We start from the raw sequence: 24,661 nt of genomic DNA on the forward strand, positions 1-24,661 counted from the left end.
CCGTGTCCGGGGAACGCCTTAGCCTGCCGGGGCTGATGCAGAGGCAGCGCGCCGCCGGACAAGAGACGGCCCTCAGCTCGCTGCCGGCACTGCGGAGGGGCCGCCCCGCGCCCGCCGAGCGCGGCGGAAGCGGCGGGGCCGAGCGCAGGTCCCGCCCCGCAGCGCCGGCCCTGCTCCTGCGGGCGGTGAGCGCGGTGCGGCCCGGCCGTGCCCCGGGGCCGAGGAGCGAACGCCCTTGCGGGCGGGCTCTGCGGGGTGGATTTGCCGCGGGAAGGGGGATGAGGCTTGAGCTGGGCGCGTTTGGTGCAGGGCAGCGCGGGGCGGGGAGGGCGCCCGGTGCTGCCGGGGGTGGACGGGCGCCCAGAGCGGCAGCAGGGCAGCGGCCGTGGCTGCTGCTTGGCCGGGGGTTCCCGGGGCTCACGGCGGCCTGTGTTTGCCCCGCACAGGTCCCCGCATGCCGCTGCTCCGCCCGCCTCTCCACCGCGTCTGTGCCTTGGGCCGCCCGCCCCTACGCGCCCTCATGAACCTCCGGGAGCTCGTGTCTGCCCTGAACGACTTCGCATCCCCCGCTCTGGCTGAGAGCTGGGACAATGTGGGATTGCTGGTGGAACCAAGTCCTCCCCACACCGTGAACACCCTTTTCCTCACTAACGACCTCACTGAGGAGGTGATGGAAGAGGCGGTGCAGAAGAAAGCAGACCTCGTTCTTTCTTACCACCCTCCTATATTCACACCACTCAAGCGAGTAACGTGGAAAACCTGGAAGGAACGGCTGGTGGTCCGAGCCCTGGAGAACAGAATCGGCATTTATTCTCCGCATACGGCGTACGATGCCATACCTCATGGAGTTAATAACTGGCTAACAAAGGGACTCGGTGAGATTCTGTTAAGAACAAACAAGTTAAAATTATTTAAGATGTATGCTGTTTTAGGTGTCACCTTTCATCATTTGCCTTTCAACTTTTAAAGGTGTGACTAGAGGACCGTTTTCATTTTTACTAATATTTTTATAGTACTATAACCTTAAAAACATTTTAGGAAATTTTTCTTGGTGATGTATACCAGATAAAAAACACAAGAGGGTATTTTCAGATGCATGACTCTACTATTGGATGTTCCTGGAACTGGTGGAGCATATTTTATTGCCCACTGGGGTTGCAACGCTGAGACCACTGACTTTGAATCACCACCTTTAATTTATAAAGTACAAGATCTCAATATTTACAAAGGACTTAAATGATGTGAAATTATTTTAGATTTTTATCCTGTATTGTGGCTCACAGGTATGTCTTATCCAGCCTGTTATACAAACCAGAAACTCCTGGGTTTGTACAATTGTTAGGATAAAACTGATGGCATTAAAAATGGCAAATAATGTACATCCATCAGCTTCTTTGGACTTAAAACACACTGTGCCTAATGGAGGCAGAATGAAAAGCCCACAGTTCTGGTCAGGGAAAAAGGATTTGAGTGCAAAATGTGCATGGATCTCTTTAAGATATGTGCTAAATCAGTGGCAGGATACTTAGCCTGCTTTATAAACCAGCGATCTTGTACTCTTTTCTCAGGTGCCTGTACTTCTGTCCCATTGCATCCATCAACTGCACCAAGCTCTCCAGCTGAGGGCACTCACCGGGTAGAGTTCTGTGCAGATGCTGAGCATCTGGATGCAGTGCTGTCCAAAATCAAAGACATCCCAGAGATCTCTAGTCTCACTACTCTCCCAGCCAGGTATCTGCTCCACTCTAATGTTGTATTCTTCCTGTTATTTGAAACAGTAAGTTGCTGTAATAGTATTTTACTGTTCTAAGAATTTTGTTCCCCTGTGCATTGCCACTGTATTTTTCAGCAACAGAATGAGAAACTTAAGGAGTAATCATCCCTTTCTGGTAAATCTATGTCATGCTAAATGGTAATAGCAACTCAAGTCTATCATCACATAGATTAGGGGTGTTAAAGAAGAGTATTAACAGGAGACTTGATGTGGGCAACTGAGTTAAATTCCCATATTTGTTTCTTCCAGGACAATCTAGGCTATTACAACACTGCCTTTTTTTACTTTCTCAGTGGTAGAACAGCCATTGGGATAGAATAGCAATTATTATAATGCCAAAATTAATAATTATAATGCTGTAATATAATAGTTACAATGCCGAAATTTTATCTAGCTTCTTAACAAGCACCAGGCATGTCTTTCCTCAGGGTTGAAGGTGAAGAACAAACACGAGTCAGTTTGAACTGCTCTCAGAAAGCACTGCTGGAGGTGGTGGCATTATTGTCCCAGAACAGCGGTCTTTATCACAAGACAGAGATTCTCTTACTACAAAAGGTAACAAAATCACAAAATTACTTCCTGTGGATGTATTACTTGTGTGAACTGAGTGTCCTGAACACTGAAATGCAGTAGTCAGTGGCATCACAGCTTTCCAGTGCCACCCTAGTGGTCTGAAATACTGGCATATGGGGATTAGAAGCCACACACATTTTTCAAAGCAATGAAAACTATTTATGTGATCTGTACTAATTCTTAAATCAGTTCCAATAGCTGGTATTGTTCATATGTTACATTTGAGAACATCACACAGGCACTTTTTTTCGAAGTTCAGTGATGTTCCTGCACGCCCAATGCACTCATCCTGTTACAGTGTGGAAAGCAGTGCAAGCATGTGGAATCAGCTTTCTGACAGTAATTTTAATTCTTTTTCAGCCTCTCCTTGCCCATACTGGGATGGGACGCCTGTGCACCCTGAGCGAGCCGGTGTCCTTGTCAGACATCATCGAGCGTGTCAAGGGTCACCTGCAGCTCCCGCACGTCCGTGTGGCCCTGGGAGCGGGCAGGACACTGGGTAAACGCCTGTGGGCCAGGCTGCTGCTGGCACTGGCACTGCAGGGACACAGGGACCATCAGTGTGTGCATGACAGGGGGAAACACTGCTGTCTTTAACACCTTTACTTCCAAGAACTAGGCCTAAGAAACAGCGTCTTAGAATTTACAGCATATGAAAAAAATCTCACCTGTATTTTGATGGGATTCTATATTACACTGGTCGATATGGTGAAGAAGGGACAGCACAAGTTGAATGAAAGATGCTGTTTTTTGTAATTTATATAATGACAAAGATTTTTTTTTTTCCCTGTTCAGGATATCAGGCACAAAGGTGTACTGTTTCATTTTATGTTCTCTTTTGTGACTGAAGGTTAAAGTTCAAATTACTTTAAGAGTAAGACATTTTATGATATAATTATGAACACAGAACCGTGTTTTGATGAACTAGCTCAAACAGTGGGGTCATTGGTGAGATGTGGAGTAAATACCCTCTTGTCCTAGCTACCTATCCTAATGTCCAAGGAGCACAGCCAGTAGAATTTGTGAGAGTAAATTTGTTGAGAACTCTTTGTAACTTAGGATGCAGAAATCTTATTAGACTGACAATTCTACTAAAAAATCCCCAAACTACTTCAAAGCCTCTTCTTATGGCGTGGGATTGAAGTTGTGTGACTCCACTTAAATCAACAGTAATCGCAAGGCAACCTACTGTGAAACCTTAACGGATTTTGACAACTCCCTATGTTGTATGTCCCCCTTTTAGTGAATGTAATGTATATGAAGAATTAAAATTCATGTCACGGTCATATATGCAATCACAGCAAATGGACAATTTTTATTGGCATGGAGCAGCTTTCAGCTTTTGCTTTAAGACTGGCCTTCTGAGAGCTCTAAGTTAGGAATCAGTGTATCTCAGAGGCAAAATGCTGCCTTAGTGGCATCATTAGTTGGGAAACTCACGGTGGTGAACACAAGACTCCTGGAAATAGTGGGCCTCTATTAAAGAGTTCAGAAACCTAACTAACATCACTAGGAGAAAAATCACCAGCAGCCACCTCTGTGCTGGAGTTTTCTGCAAAGTTTCTTGCTCCTTGAAAAAATCTGCCCGTCACAGGAGATTTTGCTGTATTGTCAGAGGTGTTATAGACCCATGACTCTTTCAAACTGACATGTCTCTTCCTCCCACAAATTTACATTGACTCTAAAATCAAGGTAGTAGTTATCTGAAACAATTACTAGCAATGCACACATGAGGGCTGAACGAAGGGGAAGGAGTTTAACTGTGGCACCTTGTATCCTGCAGAATCACCAGTGAAGAAAGTTGCTCTGTGTGCTGGTTCTGGGAGCAGTGTCCTGAAGGGAACGGAAGCTGACCTCTATCTCACAGGTAATAGACTGCTGTTTCACTATTTTTATAAAAATAGCCATTAGAGAAAAAACCCAAACAAATCCCAGCAAGAAAATAACAGGGTTGACTGGCTGTTGAATTATTTGACCACAAAGAATTACCTGGTATTTATAATTAAGAAACAGTTAACTATGAGAAAGCCAAACTAGCATTAGAGATAGTGTGGCACGGTGAAAGACACTTGAATTAAAACATTACTTAGAGCATTTATTTCAACACAAAATCAGTGCTGATGGTAGTGAGTTGCAACTTTCAGTGTGTTTCTCCTTTGGCAACATAAATTTCTTCTATTCCCTACAGAATTCCCTAATGCAAAAGAATATAATGTAGTCTACAGAACCTTCCAAAGAAACTCCATAGTGTGTCTAACCAAAGAGACTCTTAGTCCATTATTCTCTCTTCCAGCAGTGGGACAGCTATTCCCTGTGGCTCAACAATGTGAAGAGTCCCTTGCATTCTGTAGGAATTTGCCCCTTACATGTAGCCCTGCAGAGCTGACCCTCAGGCTTCCCAACTGCTTTCCTCCATTCTCTTCCAGACCACTCTGAGCACTTTTATTTTCTGCCCAAATTAGCAGAATTTACAACTACTGAAAGATGGCAAGGAATTTCTGTGGTTTGACTCAGCTGCATACAGGGATGTCAGCCGAGTCTTTCAAAGGACCCTGGAGCAGGAGTGTTCTATGTTCCTACTGAGCAGGTGGTGTTGCATTTCCACTTAGGGCCTGTATTCCATCACATCACCACAGCTTTTAGCTGAGATGCTTCATAATTGCAGAGACCTGGTTACCTGAACTGTACCATTAGTGATCTCCATGACCTTTCTTTCTCAAAATGGCAGGAGAGATGTCCCACCACGATGTGCTGGATGCAGTTGCCAATGGGATAAGTGTGATTCTGTGTGAGCACAGCAATACTGAGCGAGGCTTCCTGTCAGAGCTGCGCGACGCACTCGCCGTCCACCTACAGAACAGAATCAACATCGTTGTTTCTGAGAAAGACAGAGATCCTCTCCAGGTGGCATAGGGGGAAAGAACTGAAGAGAGAGAGGAAATTCAGGCAATAGTGTTATCTTGCATAGACCTATCCAACTGCAGCGCTTAATGAAGGTGCTTTCAACTGGTCCAGCATGGAATGGTTGTATTATATGGTCCCTCAAAGCCTGGGGTATATTTTGTCGTGTCAGAAAAATAAATGTTTGTTTTGGAATACCAAAGGCTCATTTACTCAATTACTGGACTGTACTTAAATAAATTTACTGTTACTGCTTAATGTTATTAGATAGTTGATAACCATGATACACAAGGACTGGTTTGGGTAAAATACATAAAAGCTGACTTATCTCCAGATGTAACCCTATGCAACAGTTCTACCCTACTACATTTATGTCAAATCATGTCAAGTGATAATTTATCAGTTCAAGTCCTGATATTTTATCTAATAAATTTCAGAAACAGTAGTTAATGAAAGGATGGAGATCAGTTGTTTGCATTAACAGTGGTGCAAAGGCACCACTCAGATGCAAATACAGAACACAAAGCAAGTAGTTTGTACTAGTATTCAGTTGCACAATCTACCACTAATGCAGCTTTAAGGCTTTTCAAAAGAGGGATTCTCAATACAAAAAGAGATTTGTAAGGTCAAAACTCAATTCCTTAACAGAAGCTGTAAATTCATGTGCCTTTGTTATTTTCTTTGAAAAAGTTTCTGTAACTGTGGCTTTTAATTACAGGATTACTAAAACTGAACAAGTAGTGTTTTTACCACTGATAATGAGTTTTATTTTCCAAGTTACTTTTTTTAAGAAAAAAATATCTCAGAGTTGTATACCCTATCATCTCTGGATGGTAAATATTTCATTATAAATTTGTAAAGTTGTTAGCTCTATCCTTTTAAGTTAATAAAAGTGGCTCATCAAGCAATGTCTCTATTTAATAACTGCATGTGTTGTTCCCCTTAATGGAAGTGGAAAGAGGTGACTGTTTTATCTGAAGCTACCTAGGCTGTATAAAGGTCATCATTCTTACCAATACCATGAAGGCACCTCAGTATGCTGAGAAGTGAGAAGAAATTTCTTCTTTCCCAAGAGAGAGGACCTATATGAAGAATCAAGGTGATCGTGGGGTAGGTAGATGCTCTAGGTTTCTAATACAACAGTCAGGCCATACATCTCCTGTCTCTGAGGGGCAGATGAGGTAACTATTACTCCATGGGTATTTTGGTTCTCTTCAAAAGCTATGTACTGGTATTAAAAGGCAGGCAAATGATTCTTGATTTTGATGTAAAAACCAAAATATTTCTGCTCAGTAGTTTGAAATCTTCTGCACGGGTATTTGACATCATAATGAAAACGAGGCTTTTGCATGACTGCCACAAGGATCTCTTATCTTCCTGCAACATAAAAAGACTCTGAAAGACAAGACAAGCTAATGAAAATTAATAAAGTACTTTATTTGATTGATTTGAACTATTACAACACTGAGCTGTAACACAGCTACCAAATATTAGGCATAGAGTCCCTGAAGTCTGGCTGGCAGACTAGAGATGATGGAACTATAGCACTTCCTCCCACATAACTGAGAAAAAAAGAATTGAAGATGTCAAGCTTCAGCAGTCTCCCAATCTCCAAGAGCTTAAAAAAAGGGAGAGCTTCTAAGTGGCATTTAAGGCCTCCTCCAGGAACAGTGGTCACTCCTGATGTAAAAAATATAAATATACAATCAAGCTTTTAAAAAAATCAATAAAAAAGCTTCATGGCCTCTTGATTTTCCTGGACTGCACATTGGAAAGTAGCAGGCAATGACATGAGCCCATCATAATTTTGATTATCTAAATCTTATAGAAGGATGTGGGTTTGGGACAAGTCCTTCAGTTTTATTGCCAGAATTGACTAAGTTACCCGCAGCATCCCAAACCCACCAGTATTCTCCTTTCCTCATGCAGTCAAGGGAGGTCTCATAGCATAGATCTTGCCTTCATACACTGGAAGCTAGTTTTTTTAAAATGGTAGAGGAGTAGGGGACAGCATTCAGTTGAGAGAAGTTGCACCACTAGTACAAACTAAAGCTCTTAACCATCCTGTGATTTGCACTTCCCAAGTAAATTGCTCCAATAAAACCCTCATGTCTACTGAGGTAGAGAGCAGAAGGCACAGTCTCACCAAGTTTGTTTTCCTGGCTGTGAGGTTGGCTGCACAGATAGGAAGAAGGCTTTGTCTGAGCTAAGAGACAAAGCAGACAAATCCAACTAGAGCACAAGAAAGGCCTTGCTGTTCAAAGTCATTGTTCCAAGCTACCTGATGTAGTTGAACAATGATCAAGATTCATGAGAATTATTACTCATCAGTGCAGCAGCTGTGGGGTTGGACAAAGAGATCTGAGCATACACTCCTCTCCAGCAGCCATTGAGAGCAGTTGCTGTAGACACTGAGGACACAGAGACATTACACATCTTCATCCTCTTTCTCTAAGAAGTCAGCCAAGGTACTCTCATCAACAGGAATTAGTAAGTATTCCACACCGTCAGCTCCCTGAAAACACATGCACAGACATTGTTAACACCAGTGCCAGGCAAGCCACTAGCCAGCACTAGCATTTATCTGCAGTCTGGATTAGAACTGGACAGCATTCTGAACAACTACATTACTGAAAACCCAGAATATTTCACTAGAGCAACAGAGGAAATGCACAAATACTGAGAAAAGTCACTAAATGAGAAATCTGCTGGTGCGTTATGCTTGTCTGACACAACAAAGTTCCTCAACACTGTGTTCCTATATCTTGTACTGCTACACTGCTTCATTATTATGACAAGTCTGCATTCTTTCCTTATAGAAATACAGGTAGTACTATTGGAAGCAGGCAGGCAGCCCCCATAGTCTGCTACTTCTCACAGTCTTCAAAAAGAAGACATGTAGGTTGCTGAATAACCAAAGCACACTGTGTTTCTAAACCCCTCTATCCATGTAAAGGGTGTTGACAAATTGGAGACATGGAAAGAGCTGGTATTACAGAATTTCAGTCCCTTGCCAGTTCCTAGGTGCTTAAAACAATACAGCCCAACTTAGTAGCAAGTGAGCATCTTTTTTATTCAAAGTGACTGAGTATCTGGAAGAATATAATCCAGATATATCCAGAATTCTTCCCTGGACTCACCCGCTTGATCCGGATGAGCTTGTGGTCCCTGAATTCTGTCAGCTGTGCCCTGAGTGTCAGGTCACTGTTCACAAGGAAAGCCTCCCGACACTGCTGGTAAAAGTCTTGGAAAGACAGCCCTGGAGACAGGAAAAGGCAAGACAAGAAACTGAAGTAGTAAGATTGTCAGATTTTTCCAGGTCTCACACCACATGTTGTCCACCTGGAAGTCTTGCTTCAGCTTAGACCAGAGTGGCTACAGTAACATCATCTCTTGCAAGTATACAGCCAAGGTAATACTTCAGTAATTAATGGAAAACAGCTGAATTAACATTCCAGTCACCCTGTTGCCTAATGGAATTTTAATAGCACTTTAAATGCACTTTCTACAATCATTATTCTCTCTTAATTTCCAACTCTTTTATCTTGCTTTCTCTACCATTGAAATGTTATTCATATCCACTGCAGCACCTATTACAGACAGTGACAGAATATTCCACATGTATTTCAGAAAGCAGGAGTACATCAGAAGTAATTTATAGAGGACATTTAAGTGCAAGTTATGCAAATTCAGTCTTCATTTTAATTCTTTTACTCTGCAGCCCACCACGAATGGTCTCAGTCACGTCTAAGCATGTGACAGACGGTCCTTCAGAACCAGCCAGTCTATTGATAGCCTTCTGAGTCACAGTGCCACTAGAAATACAGTGAGGCTCACTGAGACAACTGTTCCAGCACTTCTGTTGCTGGAGAGGTAACCTGCATACCAAAACCCAGGACTGCTGTGAACAGCAACACCCCAAACAGATGAGAAAAGGTGGGTACTTACCTGGATAAGATGGGTTGTCCTTTTTCTCCAGCTGGTGCTGAGCAAGCAGTCTGAATATCCCCCTAAGTGAAATGAGAAAAGGGGAAAATCAAAATAATAATTAAAAACCAGCCCAAACCTCCCACCATTAGAAAATACTAACTAATTCTGCCTGATGCACAAAGACCTGGTTGTTAATCTCACCACTGGACAAGGTTTGCTACCTAAATGCTGCTCATTAAAAGTAACCAATCAACTGGAACCCAGGTCCTACCATCTTGATCTCGAACACTATTATCAGAAAACACAGATTGTAAGGACTGGGTCCTTGGCAAGTCCTGCTGTGAAGGGTAAGAGTGTCTTACCTGGCATTGAGAGTGAGGCTATGCAGGACATGTGTTAGGGAGCTCAAAGCCAAAGATCCAGACTGTTGTACTAAAAGTGAGTTCTCGTAAGATGTTTCTTCCACATAAGGATTAAATGTGGTTGTTTCATACCAAAGCCAGTTATAGAGCCTCAGCTTTGTCTGATCCCACACTAGACAGAGAGAAAAGAAAGAGCAGACAAAACTGGGAGATTTATGTTTTCTAAGGTGTTAAACAAGCAATACTAAAATGCACGTAGTTCTGCTGTATGACTGAGGAAACAATACTTGTGAAATTCACATTACATACAGCCTGATAACTGCAGTTCCAGTAAGAGAAATTCTTTGCAACAAAACATTTGCAGCCATCCCTTTTCCACAGATACACTGTAAATGTACAGTGTTCCACTGTCAGGAGTGTGCCAACAATTTCTGGCTGTAGCTGGAAGCTCTGCCTAGAAAGGGGGTAAAATAGCTAAAACAAGGCCCTTTTCAGAGTGTGTTGGAGATTCCTCCCTCAAGTGGGGATGCCCCTCAAGGTTCCTCCTCCAGGCTGAGCTAAAGAGATATGCCCATGGCTGTTGGTATGGGTAACATCAATCTCTACTTGTATTGTTTTGACTAGCTTTAATATAACTGCTTCAATATTGCTTAAAAAAGGGTGAACTATACTAATAGTTATACCAACCTGTGCTGTGTAGTAAATAATTCTGATGGGGATCTTTTAGTAATAAGTAGTATTACTAAATATAAATAAGTAAGTAATTTATTTAAGTATATTTGCTTTGCCATCCTTAATTTTTTGAGACAAAAGTTCAATTACACCTATATAATCCTTTAACATAAACCATCAGCTAAGTCTGGGGCTAAAACTGGGTCCAGCCACACCTAGACCCTGTCTGAGAAGGGGTTTAGAAAGGAAAGGGGTCCTTACTGCACCTCTGGGCTCAACAGGAGGGCTTCTCTAATAAACTCTGTCTGAAGCTCCCATTCTGCCCACAACATGGATGGGTAAAAGGAATTTTTTTAGATGCTGTGACAGACACAACATCCAGTCTCCAGTTCAGTAAGTTCCTAAAATCAAAGGGGGCCAAAAGCTTGGAGTCTATTTGTATATGATGCTTAGTGGTATTTCTCAGTATCTTTATACAGTTTTGGTTGTATAAAGCACAGCCACACTCCCAGTCAGGACTATACATACATCAACAGCTCTGTTCTACACATCAACAGTAATACATACTAAGTAATAGTAATACATAGTAAACAATACATGAACTTATGAAACTTGCTTAGCAGCCCCAAAGCAGAACACAGATCCTTCTCTTGGCTACATCAGGCCCAGGGGAACTCACTGAGAGGAGCATTGATGTGATCGATAGAGGCAATGAGGTAAATGCTAGGCAGGGAGGATAACTGTGCAAGGATCTGCTGACTTCTTTCTCCTCTCAACATCTGGCTGTCCAGGTTATGAATGAGGACATAGAGCTCTAAAGATGAATCTGCAAGGTCAGAAAAAACAGCAAAGAACCAATCAAAGAAATTGCACACAAGCTGGTTTCCCACTCCCAGTGCAGCATACCACAAGTCTATTTCACCACTCTCCATATACATCACTCCAGTATAACTTTCCTTGTACAGCTTAGTTTACCACCTATACTGGGTGTTTCTGAGCACCTAAAAGGGTTTTTCTCAATTCACTGTCATCATGGCTATAGGGTTGGTTTTTTTCAGTTTAAGCTTTTCTGTTATAATCTTTCCACTTGCTCACAGCTTTACCAGGAATCTCCCCTTCAGCTGTGTTTCTTTTGCAATTGAAGATCATTGAAATATATTTTAGAATGGAAGTTTAAGCACAGTTTATTTGGCTGCTTTTGGTTTACATGACTAGGATCTCAAAGCTCCTCCTCCCAGTAAAAATACATTTTCTATTCAGGGTTGGATCCAAAGCATCATAATTTCATTGACAATTTTAACAGGTTCTGAAAAAAAGATAAGAGACTTAGCTCAGATAATGCAAAATCTTGATGCTGTACTTATCTCTGGGAACAACCATTTCTGATTCCAGAAACAATTCTAGAACTGTAATCAGTTTTTGTGCAAATCCGTACATATTTGCCTGCCAATGGAAACCAGACAGATCAGCTGTAGCATACTGCAAGACTGCATTCAGGTGGGAACTGCTGTTACTCTGCCTTTTTCTCTTAGTCCCACCAGAAACACTCTAAGGTAATGATGAAAAGAGAATGTAAACACTGAAACACCAATGCCACTGTTGGGGGTTAGGTTTTGTTCCTTTTTACTCTGAAGAATTTTTCCCCATAAATTACCAAGGAGACTAAGTGTCATACTTAAGACTATTTAACAAAACAAAGGGATGGTCAAAGCTTGGAGGGGGGTGGGGGTTTGAGGCAGAGCTTCAGGTAGCCAGGTGATCTGGTTTTTTGGCGTTCAGGTAGAAAGCACGGCTGGATTGGTGCTCCTGCTGGAGGATTTCACTGCAGTCCAGTCTTGGGAAATCTGCCATCATCTGCTTGCCCTGGAATTCTGAGCTCCTCTGCCGCCCTGTGAGAGCTGGGCCAGCCCTGCCCTGCCGTCGTGGTTCCATCAGCGCTGCTCCTCTGCTACAGTGCTCTGTTACCAATGCTGTAGTTGTTTATTTTTTTGGTGGTGGTTGTTTGTTTTATACATACCAGTAAAGAACTGCTATTTCCATTTCCAAAATCTTTTGCCTAAAAGCTTTTAACTGAAAAAATTACAATTGAAAAAAGGGTGGTGGTAGTGGTTTACAGTCTCCATTCCAAGGGAAGCTCCAGCCTTCCCTGGCAGATACCTGTCTTCCCAAACCAAGACAGCCACACACAATTAAGATTCCATGGCAATTTGAATATGAACATACAGGCAGTAAGACAGACATTCAGATGTAATTCAGCAAGCATTTTGAGGCAATACCTGTTTAATTTTGCTTTTGAAACCAATTCTAACCTGCTTGTTTGACACTGCTGTCCTGCTGCAAAATACTGACTGAGATAACAGCTTACCTGGGGTTGTTACACAGGTATGTACACATATATTCCTGGTGCATGCATGTTTTCATACATGCTGCAGAAATTACAAGCAAGAAAGTATACTAACTACAATGTACTAAGAAACTGTAACTGCCTGTATAAAAACTGTAAGGGAAGAAAACGTCGAGGCTCTCTTAACAGCAAGTAGACTAACATTTTTATGCATAAAGCTAGTAATTTTACCTTCTTTAAACCTTTTGGTAATGAATTCAAGTTGGTCAAGGGGGCTGCGGAAGGTCCCTATATGGTCCAAAACCTCCTCTGTGATGGAGTTGAGAATCTGAAAAAGAAAACAGGAGTTCCTTATGAAGGGCTCTGATACTGAAGTGCAGAAAATCTGAAACTGAGCCCTTGGATAGCTTCTGAGAGATGATCTGATTTTTACCATAAAATCCCTAAAACAGTGAACACGAACAAAAAATTATACCCCTTTTCAAAACAGTGACATAAAACAAGGTTTTAGAGTGATGAGTATCTATTAACGACAGAAATCACTGCAATTCCTTGGAAAATGTATGGGATATTTTCTTCAAAGTATTAGAAGATAGAGGAGCTGCTCTTCACTTAGAATCTGTTGCTATAGGGTGCAGCAAGTTTCCTTAACATTTCACACTGAAAGATTCTAGAGGTATCTCTAACACAGGATGATTACATAAACCCATAAGCTTTTCCCACACTTACAGATCTCACAGTGATGCTGGGGAAGTATCCATTAACCACCAGGTGAACAGAATCCAGGAGCAGAGAGGTACGAAACTTCTCCAAGAGATCACGCTTTGAGCCCAGTCCATAAAGCACAATATTGAAACCCAAGCTGCAGAAAAGCCAGCAAATACACTGGATCAAAAAAGTGCAAGTCTGTTTTTTAGATCCATACATTCATTAAGCAAAATGACCCATTGCAAATCTTGGTTTTAAAAATTTCACGTATTGTCAACTCCAGGCTTACCTTAAGCTTACAGCTGATAAATGAGGTTAGCTACAAGGAGTCTGAAACCTGCCATGTACATCCTAGGAAAAGAATCATTTTAACAGCCTAGAGGCTCACAAACCTAGCAAAACATCGATGGAAGAAAATGCTATTGACAAGGACAGCACACTAGATCTACAGCTTCAGGTAAGAAATGGTCATCAACAGTCACATACCTTCCCTCACCAGTAATTATATTACATGTTTACTACAGGTCACGGTAATTACAAGGAAAAAAAGCAAACCTTCATACTGGTTTTCCATTCTGATCCTCAGGCACAATTTCAAAGCAAAATTACTCTATATTCATGTATACTTCTTATCCTAATTGTTCCACAGAGAAAGAGGCAGGAAAGCATAAAGAGAGCATGGTATGGAATTGTAGAGACCCAGAAAAGGTGACTTTAGTCACATCCCTCACCCTCTCTCAGGCTGCACTATGATATGTGAAATGCTCCTTAGGCCTCAGCCTTGATGAACTGCACCTAGGCTAAATCCCTCTCCGGCTTATCAGAAAGATAAGTCTGTTCTCAGGAACTAATTTTGTCTAATGAGCGCCTGTTTTTTAATGAGCAGCCTTGGAAACTCATTTTTCTTGCCTGAATAACAATCCAAGAGGAATAATATTTCTGTTGTTGAACCTTCAAATAAAGTTACTGACTCAAATTGTGGCCAAGATGAAAACATCACTGACTGAAGCTCACTGTCTTGTGTTCTTGTGTCTTGTCCTACATAAGTAGTCAAAAGCAAAACCCTTTGAGCTCCCCATTATGGGGGGCTGCTGCATGCTAAAGCCCACCCTCTAACACCACTGCAAGCAGTGGTCCACAGTGAGATCTTTTTGAGCTCTCAATTCCCAGAAGGTAATTCACTGATAGTATGTCTCAAACACCAATAACCTGGTGGCTGTGAAGCCAACCTAGTACTAACAGACAAGAATAATTGGTAAAACCCAATAACTGGTAATACTGGTACTAACATGCTGTGAGAAAGAACAAATTTTGACTGGAGAAGGCGCCCTAGGTGGAGATAGGGCAAAATCTTTCCATGAGAAAGAACAACAACAAAGTACAGTGCAAGCACAGGAACGATTGGCAGGACGTGGACATGGACTAGAAGGTGGGACTGCAACAACCAAAAACCTCCAAAGCCCTCTGACCCTTTTCCAGAAAGGCCTAAAAGAACAAACTGTGCATGAAAACTAATTAGCATAGAAACCAACAAACCTGTCTTTGGGGCAGAGACACCTGTCCATAAAAAGGCAATCCCCCTGCACAAACTCAGGCAATGCCCCTCAGAGTCTGGACATCTCATCAGCTGAACCAACACAGCTGGATCATAACTTATGACCTGGATCAATGCTGAATCCAGGATCAGCATCCCCTCAGCTGGCTCCAGCAAGTCCTGGTGATCTCTTTTTCACTTTTAAATTCATCTCTTCTTTTTAAAATTAAGCTCTTTAGTTTCTCTTTTCCCTTCACCCAAAACCCAGTGGCATGCGCCTATACAGTAGGTCAGAGACTAACATACCAATTTCCATGCCAAGTGTGTGATTTACTAATAAAACTCTATGATTGTTTGTGGACCCTCTGCCTCCTGTCATTCCCTTTGACCAATAAGCATTTTTCAATCTCAAGCACTTCTTTACTCTCAGGCGTGGGTCATCACAGGAGTCACAAAGCTTTGTTTAGGTTTGAAAAGCAGGAAAAAGCATTATCTTGATCAGAAAGAAGAGTAACAGCTTACTTACATAGCACTGGGCAAAGGTAAGGTGATCAACAGCTGTCACTGCCTTCACTGTCAGCAGTGGATGATTTGTTTCTCCTGCCCTGCTATGTACATCTCTAACATCTGCCCAGATTACCAGTAACAGAGAACTCTTCCTCTTGCAGCTCTCCTACTTTCAAAGCTGATGTGTTCTTCACACTCTCTGTCTCTTCCCACGGACCACCAATTTCCTTATACTCCACTTCCTTGCAAAAGCTTCCAAGGAGCTTTCTCATCACCAGTATTGGCTCCAGCCTCAGAGGTGGTACTCTGCCTTAAGGTGCTTCAGAATCTCACAGGGTCTCTATAGTTCCATTTGCTGAATGTTCACCCTTCTCTTTCTCATGAAGATACACACAAAGCCAAATAAAATTTATATTGCCAGTGTTTCCAAAAGCATTAGTGTTTCTTCATGCCCAGATCATTAGGTACCATGGGCACTGAAAATTAATTGCTACACCATTGGATTGCTTCAGCCACAGACTGAAGATGGTGAGGGTAGGCTACTCACTGCTAACTTGCTGCTGTGACAAAAACGATTCCTCACAAAAAGCACTTTTCTCATAATTCATTTTCCCTGTTCTCTCACTGTTCATGTTCCCTGTCTGTGAATGCCCTCTAGCTTGGTTCAGAGAGGCACAGGCAAACTTAACCAGGTAGAATGCAACTTCACTGCACTTCAGACACTCGGTTCAAGAAGTTAATCAGATATGATGTGGTCTACAGGAAGCACTAAATTAAATTAATGTCACCCACTTTTAAATTTAAGCAAACAAAGAAAAAAATTGCTCCTAAATTCATCCACAGGATGTTACTGACATGAGGGTACTGGCAGTGCCTTTTAACTAAGCTTCTTCAGTGATTCTCCTTGTATACTTACTGTAATTGCAGCATCCACTTGGAAAACAAGGACTCATGTTGCTCGTTAAGGTCTCTAATTTCAGCAGCATAGGCAAGGGGAGCATTTTTCAAAAGCTCATGCAGTGTTTGCTGTGTTGAGAAAGAGATGACAGTCATTCAAAGCTGTGAAAAAGCAAGAGATATACCTGGAGTCCTTGAAACACCCTCTAGCATGCTCCCTATCTAAAGAGAATAGTTCTTATTGTCACTGCACTCAGTTTGTGGTTAGTTTTTTTTCCTTCCCATGAAGACCCCACTAAGCACAGTTTTGCTACTGGAGACACACAGCAGAGACTAAGTGACCTTTTGTACAGTATAAGGCAGCTAGACTAGGACCGGAACAGATGACACACTGTATTTTTCTCTTCCTGCCAAGTATGGGAAAACTACTACAGGAAAAACATATACACACAGAGCTCACACAGCACCAAGCACCGTACCAACAAGATACAACATCACATCCCTGCTCATGGGAACAAAGGCTCCAATCAACATGCTTAGCAAAGGTTCAGGTGTTTGTCAGTACAAGAGAAAGACACAAATGCCCACCATCTTAAAAAAATACAGCAGAAAGGATATATTTTGCAGCTGATAGCTCAATGTAGAAAAGCATCAAGAATCAAAGGATTCATTCAGCTTTGAAGATATGCTGTGATGCTGATGCTTGAACAGCACAGTAGCATGATAGTCAGCATCAAATCTACACCAGCCTCTCTTTCTCTTCTATTTTAACAGCTTTGCTTCCCACTCCCTTGCAGTAGAAGACAGTTCACACTGGAAAAACAGCTGCAATGTATCAGACAAAGTACTGAGAGACAGAACTGCTAAACTTTCAACTACTTGGAAGCCAGCAGTAGTTGTAACACTGTAAACCTTGATTTCCTTCCACAGCTGTTATGAAAGAACTTGTTAAGAATCCAGACATTACTCTGGGCAGCAATTCCAGATAACAGCAGGTATCAGGCAGTCTGCATATATGCCATCTTTTAAAACACAAATGGATACAAAAAGAGGCACAAGAGCTCCAGATACTCTACGCAGTTCCCTGAGACCTGTCCTTGTAGGGACACACAACTGCTTGATTTGAACTGTCTTCTGAAAGTGACATGTAGAGAAAAATAAAGTAATTCAGTCACCACCATCAGACTATTCTTGTCTCCTAGAAACTGCAAGGGAACAAAGTACATCTAACAAACTAGGTGACAACATTTAGAGGTGTTCCAGTTCTGTAAGTGGTTTGACCCAGTAATGTTCAGATGAAATCAGCTCTCTAGACTTCCCTTATACATAGTAAGTCAAGACAGTTTGTAATTCCCCCTACTTCATTGACAAAAATGATGTTTTAAAACAAGTCTCTACAATTCTGCTTCTCCTTCTTCTCCTCCTCCAAAAGCAACTTCGACCTTTCAGCTGTGAGTGCCTTCTCCCTGCATTTTCCCTACTGTCTCAGGTTCAAACAACTGGGCACTGTCCCCGCTCAGAGCAGCAGTAGAAAATTGCTACCTAAATCAGCACTACCACTGACCACATAATCAATAGAAATAAAGTGAAAATAGCAACATCAAATAATTTTGATGAGGGAACTCTGTATCACAGAAATCAAAACGCTGGAGTTGTGTGACTCGCTATGAACTGTACCTGATTCAATCTTCTTTTCCGCAACTTCTGCAGTGTTCGGTCTGAAGTGAGCACTTTGGAACTACTGTGAGCTTCAAAGTACTCCTCCACCAGGTTGCCCTAAAAAAGAACAGCAGGATCAGCAACACTCCTCCTGCTATCAAGTTATCCCTGTCCCTAAGATGGCCAATGAGACACAGAGCAAGGGTGAAGATAGAAAGACAGAAAATATTTGCAAAAATGGCTTCTACAGCAGCATTCTGCCAAAGCTAACCTAGTCAGACGATTCTTTCCTGAAGAGAGAGTCAGAAAAGAGATTCTCAGAGAGGCAACATAATAGTAATTCTTAACTGGTGGGGGGATCCCTGGTGCTGGAAGGAAATAAGACAATTAAGCTGAACATCAAGCCAGAACACTACTGTGTGCTCCTTTTGATACTACAGGAATCAGTTTCTTCATCCTGTCTCAATACAATCTTCTCCTCCTCCATGGACATCTTAGACTTCTCCTGAAGCTGCTAATGATGCCAACTGGATTAGCACATGGTTCACATGGTGCCCAACCAACAGTGATTACTCAAAAATACAGCAAAAGCCAGCCCAGCTGGTTTGATCTGAAATGAGTTTAGCACTTCTTCCCCAGGGTCAGGTGTGGTCACTAACAGCTTATTGTCATTATACATCCCTTCATGTTTGCTAGCTCAGGGATATATTTTTGCACACTCACCATCTTTTGCTCCTTAATTTTTTTGGCTAGGCTGTTTCTGGGAGGAGGTGTAGATGCAGCCTTAGTTTTTCCTGGAGTCTTTTGATCCGATAAAACAGTGCTGGCTTCTTTCTGTTCTTCCTCATCCTCCTCCTCTGAGCAGGAAGCAGAATACTCACTCTCACTTTCTAAATAGGGATCTGGAGCTAGAGCATAAATTTTAAGGTTAAAAGCTAGAAATGACTTTTTACACAAAACTCATTTTGCACCATCTCACACACATTCTCTAGATGATTTACAAGCACATGAATCCTAAATATATTTCACAAAAAGGTAAAATCAATGCTTAAGAGAACTGCAAACACAGGTGCCCATTTCTTTTGCAGTTCTAAGATCACAAAGTATTGTTAAGTAAAGCTTCCTCCTTGATACCAACTAAGAAAAGTCACCATACCATAAAAAGAGACTAAAAATGGACAGTGGAATTCCCTGTTTCTCTTAGCATCTCTATGTCAGTTTTCCCAAATGCCAATCATACAGGCTGAGTCTCTTCTATGTCACATTCAGAAAAAAAAAGTTGTAAAATACCTCTGTTAGCAGCGCTGATTGAAAAGCACAGATGAAATCTGGCTCTGTCTTGGTCTCTCAACACAGAATAAATAGGAATACCATTTCCTAAACTCTCCTCTGCATTCATTCTGGTTTAGCCAACCAGTTACTGGAAATACTTTGACATGGATGTCCCAGCCATCATCAAAAAGTTTTATGCCTGGTTCAAGCAATTGGGCTGCACTAAATAGGTAAGAATACTGAAAGTTTTGTCTCTCTTGATCATGTTACTCAAGTTCAGTAACTTGGTCCTTCTAACCCTTCCACCCCTCACCTTAGCAGCAATCAGTTGTAGAGGAAAGGTCTACAGAGATTTTCTTAAGGACATTCCTACACTCCCTGCAAGATGTATCAGGTTGTTTCAGTCACACTGCTACCACAGACAGCTCAACAGGAAAACACTCTCCCTTGAACACAGTGCCTCATTGACTGTGGCAGCTGACTGCAAAGGCTGATCTTTACCTGCTAGTCTCTTTCTGAGTCTGTAAGGTGTGGTGGACACAAATTCTTTCTTTTTATTCTGGAAGAGCAAAGAAAAAACATGCATTAGAAGAAAACATCTCTCTCCTTTAAACAGCTCTCTGCCAAGCAAAGACAGGTTACATTTCCAAACTATTTCAGCCCACATGAAACTAGAAAAGCAGAGGCAGTTAAGTATGGAGAGAGTTCTTGTTTTCCCATTCAGAGGGAGACAGGATCAAGTTCCAAAAGGGGCTTAATTTCTTCAGCTCAAGATGGAGAGCAGAAAACTGAAATCTCTGACCAAGATGCCAATCTTGGCCGCTCAGGAACAGTCAGAACTAAAGCAACGAAAAACTGGAAATGCTTCAGTCCCCACAGCAGTCACCTTCCACATCATGCTGTCTACTCAAAGTCATCTGGAAGTCCTCTATGAAAACAATGACCAGAATGACAGAAGACCACTCAGCATACTAAGCCCACAAGTACAGCAAAAGAATCCAAGCTGCCTGGGCTCTTCCTTACATATGTGTAAAGCACACACCTGACTGGACACTGGATCAAGTCTGCAATACTTACGAAATACTTTTGTTGATCCTGACAAAGTGGATATGAAATCATCAAGCAGTGAATATGGCATCCCCAAATAGCATGTCTTTTACAGGTATATTTCATCCTGGAACCTCATACCAGAAAAGCTGTGCACACATTTCTGCTATGATGCTGCACCATTTTAGAAAGCCAACTCTTTCATTCCAGAGCCAACACAGCTGGAAGTTCTGGACTGTATCTCTCTATAGCATCACAAAACACAACACCAACCTACATCCACCCATTATCCCAATTTATTCTTTATAAACCTTTATAAAACTTTATGGTACGTAAGAAAATGAACAGCATCACAGCTGGAACTCCTGTTTGAACAACATTTCTTACAATTAGGGCTGTTTCTTTAGTGAGAAACTGGAAAGCTAGCATCCTCACTTGTGTGATGCAAGGAAATAGTTTTCACTCATTATTATTAAGCTGTCTAACCTACTGTTTTCTCACTGACTCCAAACCCCATGACCCTGGTTAATGGTTCTCACTCGAATTACTCCTGTCTGGGTAGAACAGAAGAGACATCTCTACTGCGGATTATGCTTTTCAAGGCCCTTCCTTTCCAGAATTGTAGTAATTTCAAGGCCAGTACAAGTGGGGAAGAAACCCAAACACAAAATCCAAGCAATATAAAGTTACTACTCACCCTCTGCTGCACTTTGTTTGAACTTGAACATTCTGAAAAGGAAGAAACAACATTGTAGAGAGTATTGCAAAATTTCAAGTGTGAACAGCAGGCTGGTTCTAGCACTGAACCACATGGAAGGGTGCCTGCATCTCCATTCATCTCCCTCTGCCCAGGTGTTGCTTCAGGAAGATAACAGAAATAAATTTACTCTTTGCACTCTGGCTGTGAATTTGCGGTGGCTCCAGCAGCTTGCCTGTGTCAACTCACACAAGAGTCAATGTTATTACCACAGAAGGCAGCTTTTAATTCTTGGTCACGGGTTTGGGAGTTCAGGAAGGAGGGAGCAGGCTGAGAAATGAGCTAATGTGCTTTCCCTGAGCACAGCAGACTCCATTTCCAAGCACAAATGCACATGTTCTTGCCAGGGTTGACCTGCCTTGACTTCCACCATCAGTATTTCTCTCTGCAGCACTAGGTGTTAAATATTATATAATAAAGTGTGAATTTTTACATGGACACTCACACAGTCCTACCCAATCAGTGTTCAACACACCAGCCCAGCTCATAACTCTCTCAAGTCCAAGTATTTTTGTTGAATAGAGAGGAAGGCGTTAAATGTCACAGCAACAGATGAGAGGGAAGTTCATGTTTCCTCTAGAGCAGCCAGGCAGAAGAAGAGATTTGACACTCAGGTGAAGCACAGGCCAGGCACATCAAACAGCTCAGCCCACAGTGTTATCCTGGCTAGAAACATGACAGAAGCTGGAACTCAAGCATCCACTCCACCACCCAAAAAGAAACATAACCTCTGTTCACTCAGCTACAGTTCCCCAAACCATCACAGGACTTACTGCTTTGAGGGGTTTTGGCCATCTTCTCGGGGCACTTGGAGTGATTAGGTATCACATTCTTTTCTGGTGTCTGGGCTAATTCAGAGGCTGTAGGAAATAGGGGGAAGAGAAGGAAAGACATGTCAGGTACAAAACTTCCACCTCTGGATAGTCAAAAATGGAGCCTTACACCTGAAATGCTGTCTATATATTAATTCCCTAGCTATTTCAGGAACCAAGATTTCTGGAATTTTCTAACTCAGAAGGTGGCTGTATTCACCAGCAAAGATTTTTCAAAGGCTGAACTCATCAATGATTTCATTTTTCAAATATGGCTGATGCAATGGCAGAGCACATTTTGATCTCTGGGAGATCTTCGAATTAGAGCAAGGTTTGGTCAGGCTCACTTAGTCCTTTAAGACTGCTCAGCTGGACATAACAGATCATCTGATATAGCAAACACATCAGTTAGCCAGGAGGAACAATTTACTGTGTCTATTCCTTATCAGTACAAGCTGGAGTTCACGGACTGATGTGAATCTGAAAGGTCACCATATCCTGCTAACTGTCCCTACCACTGTATGACCAACAGCCTATTCCCTGTAACAACACTGGGACTAACACACTGTCACAGCTTGACTTCCCTCAGTTCTCAAACTGAGTCATAGCTCCAGGAGGGAGCACCAGTGAAATCCAGGCTGCTGCAGAAGGAGGTCTAAGATAGGAAACACAACTCCCCAACAGACAGCAGAAACTAAGAGGCACCAAAACGAGCTCCTTTATAGGGCTACTGCAGGATGATTCCTCTCCCTCAGATCATTGTTTGTAGGATGTATCATTAGCTCTGACAAATTAACACATAATGAAGTTCACATGGTGCTGGGCATACAAAGACTCTTCAAGTGAGTGACAACCCAGCTCAAGCACCTTATTTGAACTAAAACAGTCCACCCTCTCTGGAACTGCCACTTTATGCTTGCTTCTCCTAAATGCACAGAGAAAAAAGAGCAAAACATACCCAGCTCAGCCATTTTATTGGCACGTTTGGGAGTCTGGAATGAGTAAACTTCACCACCACTAATATTTGAGCCATTTCCCAGTGGATCTGTGAAAAGAAATGTTACTTGCAGCTATTTTAAAAGCACTGATATGCCCAACCCAAGAAAGATGGAATCCAACATTTCACTATTTGACTTTATATTGCAGGTGTTACAAAACAAGTATAACAATAAAATCCTAGAATCATAATCTTCTCTTCTACCTGTTACCACAAGCACAGAGCAGATTGAGCCCTCAAAAGCAATTTCACCAACACTGTACAACCCTACAGCAAGAATCTCCTGAAACCAGAGCTGTGTTAGGTTTTCCCCCGCTAATACCTTGGGCACATATTCCAAGAGCAGCAACATAGTTCTTCTCTTCCAGGATCTCCTGAGCTTCATTATCAGAAATATTCTCAAGCTTCTTCACAAATCTCTTCACACTGACACTCAGCTGAGCCTTGTCCTTCCGTACTTTAGCTCCTAGAATTGCAATAAAAGCTTTAACCTCCTGCTATTTCATTATTTCTATTGCAGTAGCATGCAGCCACACAATTTAGAGACCAGGTTCTTGTTATGCAAATTACTAAACAAATTCAACGCTGATATTATTAAACTAAAAGAACAGTTGGTCAGTAGCTGACCCTACAGCCATTCATCCCTCCTTCACCACAAATGCTGGCTCCTGCAGTCCCTGAGGACTAGTCCATTAGACACCCACTTCAGCGAACAGCAGCTCCACAGAGAGAAACGAGAGAAATTACAGTGGATCACACATTACAGTACCAAATTACATGCAGAAGGGATAGTACTTGTCAACCCTTATTTTTTCTAGAGAAAAGGAGCAACTGGAAAATACCTTGCCTGTAGGCTGTCAGTATACTGAATTTAGAGAGAATTTAGGCTGAGAGCCCTCTGGAGACCGTCTGCATGACCTTCTGCTCAAAGCAGGATCAGCAGCGACGTCTGAACTGGATGCTCCGTGCCTTGCACTGGCAAGTTTTAAGCATCTCCGCAGAGGTTCCCCACCTTAAAAGTCGCCAGAACTGCGGCGTAACACTCCCACGGCAAACACCTGGAGCCCTCTTCCGGTTTGACCGTGCGAGTGTTTAAGCACGTCAGGCCCGAGCAGTTTCCCGGCTCCTGGCACTAGTACACGCCGCTACTGCGGCAGCTCGTACCGAGAGCTCGTAACCGGGACAGAAACACTCCACCGAGGGGCCAAGCGGGGCGGAACGACTCCGGAGGCCTCGTCCTTCTGCGAGGCTCTGCAGCACCCAGCTCCGGTGTCGCAGAGCCCCTTTCTCGGGGACCGCCGCGGCTGCTCGGACCCCTCTCCCCAGCGCCCGGGACTGGGCTATGCCCCGGGCCGGCTGTACCTGCGTCGTCGGCGATGTGCTTGAGGACGTCCTCGTCGGGCACGAACTTCACCTGCAGAGAGCGGCGGCTGCTGCTGCGAGTCCCCTGGGGCCAGCTCATGGCGGCGTCCGTCACGTGGGCGCGGCCCCGCCGCCCGGGGGCGCCGCCGCCGGGGGGCGCGGACCGGCCCCTCCTCACCCCTCACGGCGGCTCCCGCGGGACCGGGGCTCGCTTCCCGCGCCCCCGGCAGAGGCGGCGGCGGCAGGAGGTGGAACCGGGCTCACGCGCCGGCCAGCGGCCGCCCCGAGGCGGCCAACCCGGGCGCCGCGCCTTGAGTGACCCGTGCCGCGGCCAACCCGCGCCCTGCTGCCAGCCCGCCTCTGCCGCGGGGCGGGACTTCCGCCGCCGGGCACGCGCGCGCCCCCCGGGCTCGTGCCCGCGGTCGCTATGGCGACGCGAAGCCGCCGCGGGCCCCGCAGCGGAGGAGCGGCCGCGCCAGAGCCCCCTCACGGCTCCGGCTCCGCGGGGACAGCCCCCGCGCCTGCCCGGGGCACGCCTGAAAAAACCAGCAAT

General features: G+C 43.4%; 2 protein-coding genes across 4 annotated transcripts in view; one reads left to right on the forward strand and one right to left on the reverse strand.

The window, feature by feature from the left end:
* Positions 1–85: 85 nt before the first annotated feature.
* On the forward strand, positions 86–5,450 carry NIF3L1 (NGG1 interacting factor 3 like 1). 2 transcript variants are annotated; one of them, XM_066322594.1, is made up of 7 exons: positions 86–185; positions 447–875; positions 1,569–1,731; positions 2,203–2,329; positions 2,708–2,846; positions 4,131–4,214; positions 5,076–5,450. In XM_066322594.1, the coding sequence occupies exons 2-7, from the start codon at positions 455–457 to the stop codon at positions 5,258–5,260; spliced, it is 1,119 nt and encodes a 372-aa protein (XP_066178691.1). In that variant the 5' UTR covers positions 86–185; positions 447–454; the 3' UTR covers positions 5,261–5,450. The 2 variants fall into 2 exon arrangements, with proteins under 2 accessions (XP_066178691.1, XP_066178692.1); XM_066322595.1 differs by lacking the exon at positions 86–185 and having other exon boundaries at positions 428–875.
* A 1,214-nt stretch (positions 5,451–6,664) lies between these two features.
* LOC136363407 (hyccin 2) overlaps positions 6,665–24,661 on the reverse strand; it is a 68,339-nt gene continuing 50,342 nt past the window's right edge. Inside the window, exons 1-16 of one of the 2 annotated variants that reach the window (XM_066322606.1) lie at positions 24,109–24,339; positions 23,069–23,212; positions 22,708–22,794; positions 21,711–21,797; positions 20,878–20,909; positions 19,635–19,692; positions 18,585–18,769; positions 17,880–17,978; positions 16,222–16,331; positions 13,286–13,418; positions 12,788–12,884; positions 10,892–11,038; positions 9,541–9,712; positions 9,197–9,258; positions 8,389–8,507; positions 6,665–7,763 (exon numbers count right to left, since the gene is read on the reverse strand). In XM_066322606.1, coding sequence (XP_066178703.1) covers positions 7,677–7,763; positions 8,389–8,507; positions 9,197–9,258; positions 9,541–9,712; positions 10,892–11,038; positions 12,788–12,884; positions 13,286–13,418; positions 16,222–16,331; positions 17,880–17,978; positions 18,585–18,769; positions 19,635–19,692; positions 20,878–20,909; positions 21,711–21,797; positions 22,708–22,794; positions 23,069–23,212; positions 24,109–24,208 — 1,719 coding nt within the window. In that variant the 5' untranslated portion in view covers positions 24,209–24,339 and the 3' untranslated portion in view covers positions 6,665–7,676. Of the gene's footprint in view, positions 7,764–8,388; positions 8,508–9,196; positions 9,259–9,540; positions 9,713–10,891; positions 11,039–12,787; positions 12,885–13,285; positions 13,419–16,221; positions 16,332–17,879; positions 17,979–18,584; positions 18,770–19,634; positions 19,693–20,877; positions 20,910–21,710; positions 21,798–22,707; positions 22,795–23,068; positions 23,213–24,108; positions 24,340–24,661 lie in introns of those variants that run through there. The other variant, XM_066322609.1, reaches the window with a different exon arrangement.

The sequence above is a fragment of the Sylvia atricapilla genome, chromosome 7 (genome assembly GCF_009819655.1).
Source record: "Sylvia atricapilla isolate bSylAtr1 chromosome 7, bSylAtr1.pri, whole genome shotgun sequence".
Lineage (NCBI taxonomy): Eukaryota > Metazoa > Chordata > Aves > Passeriformes > Sylviidae > Sylvia > Sylvia atricapilla.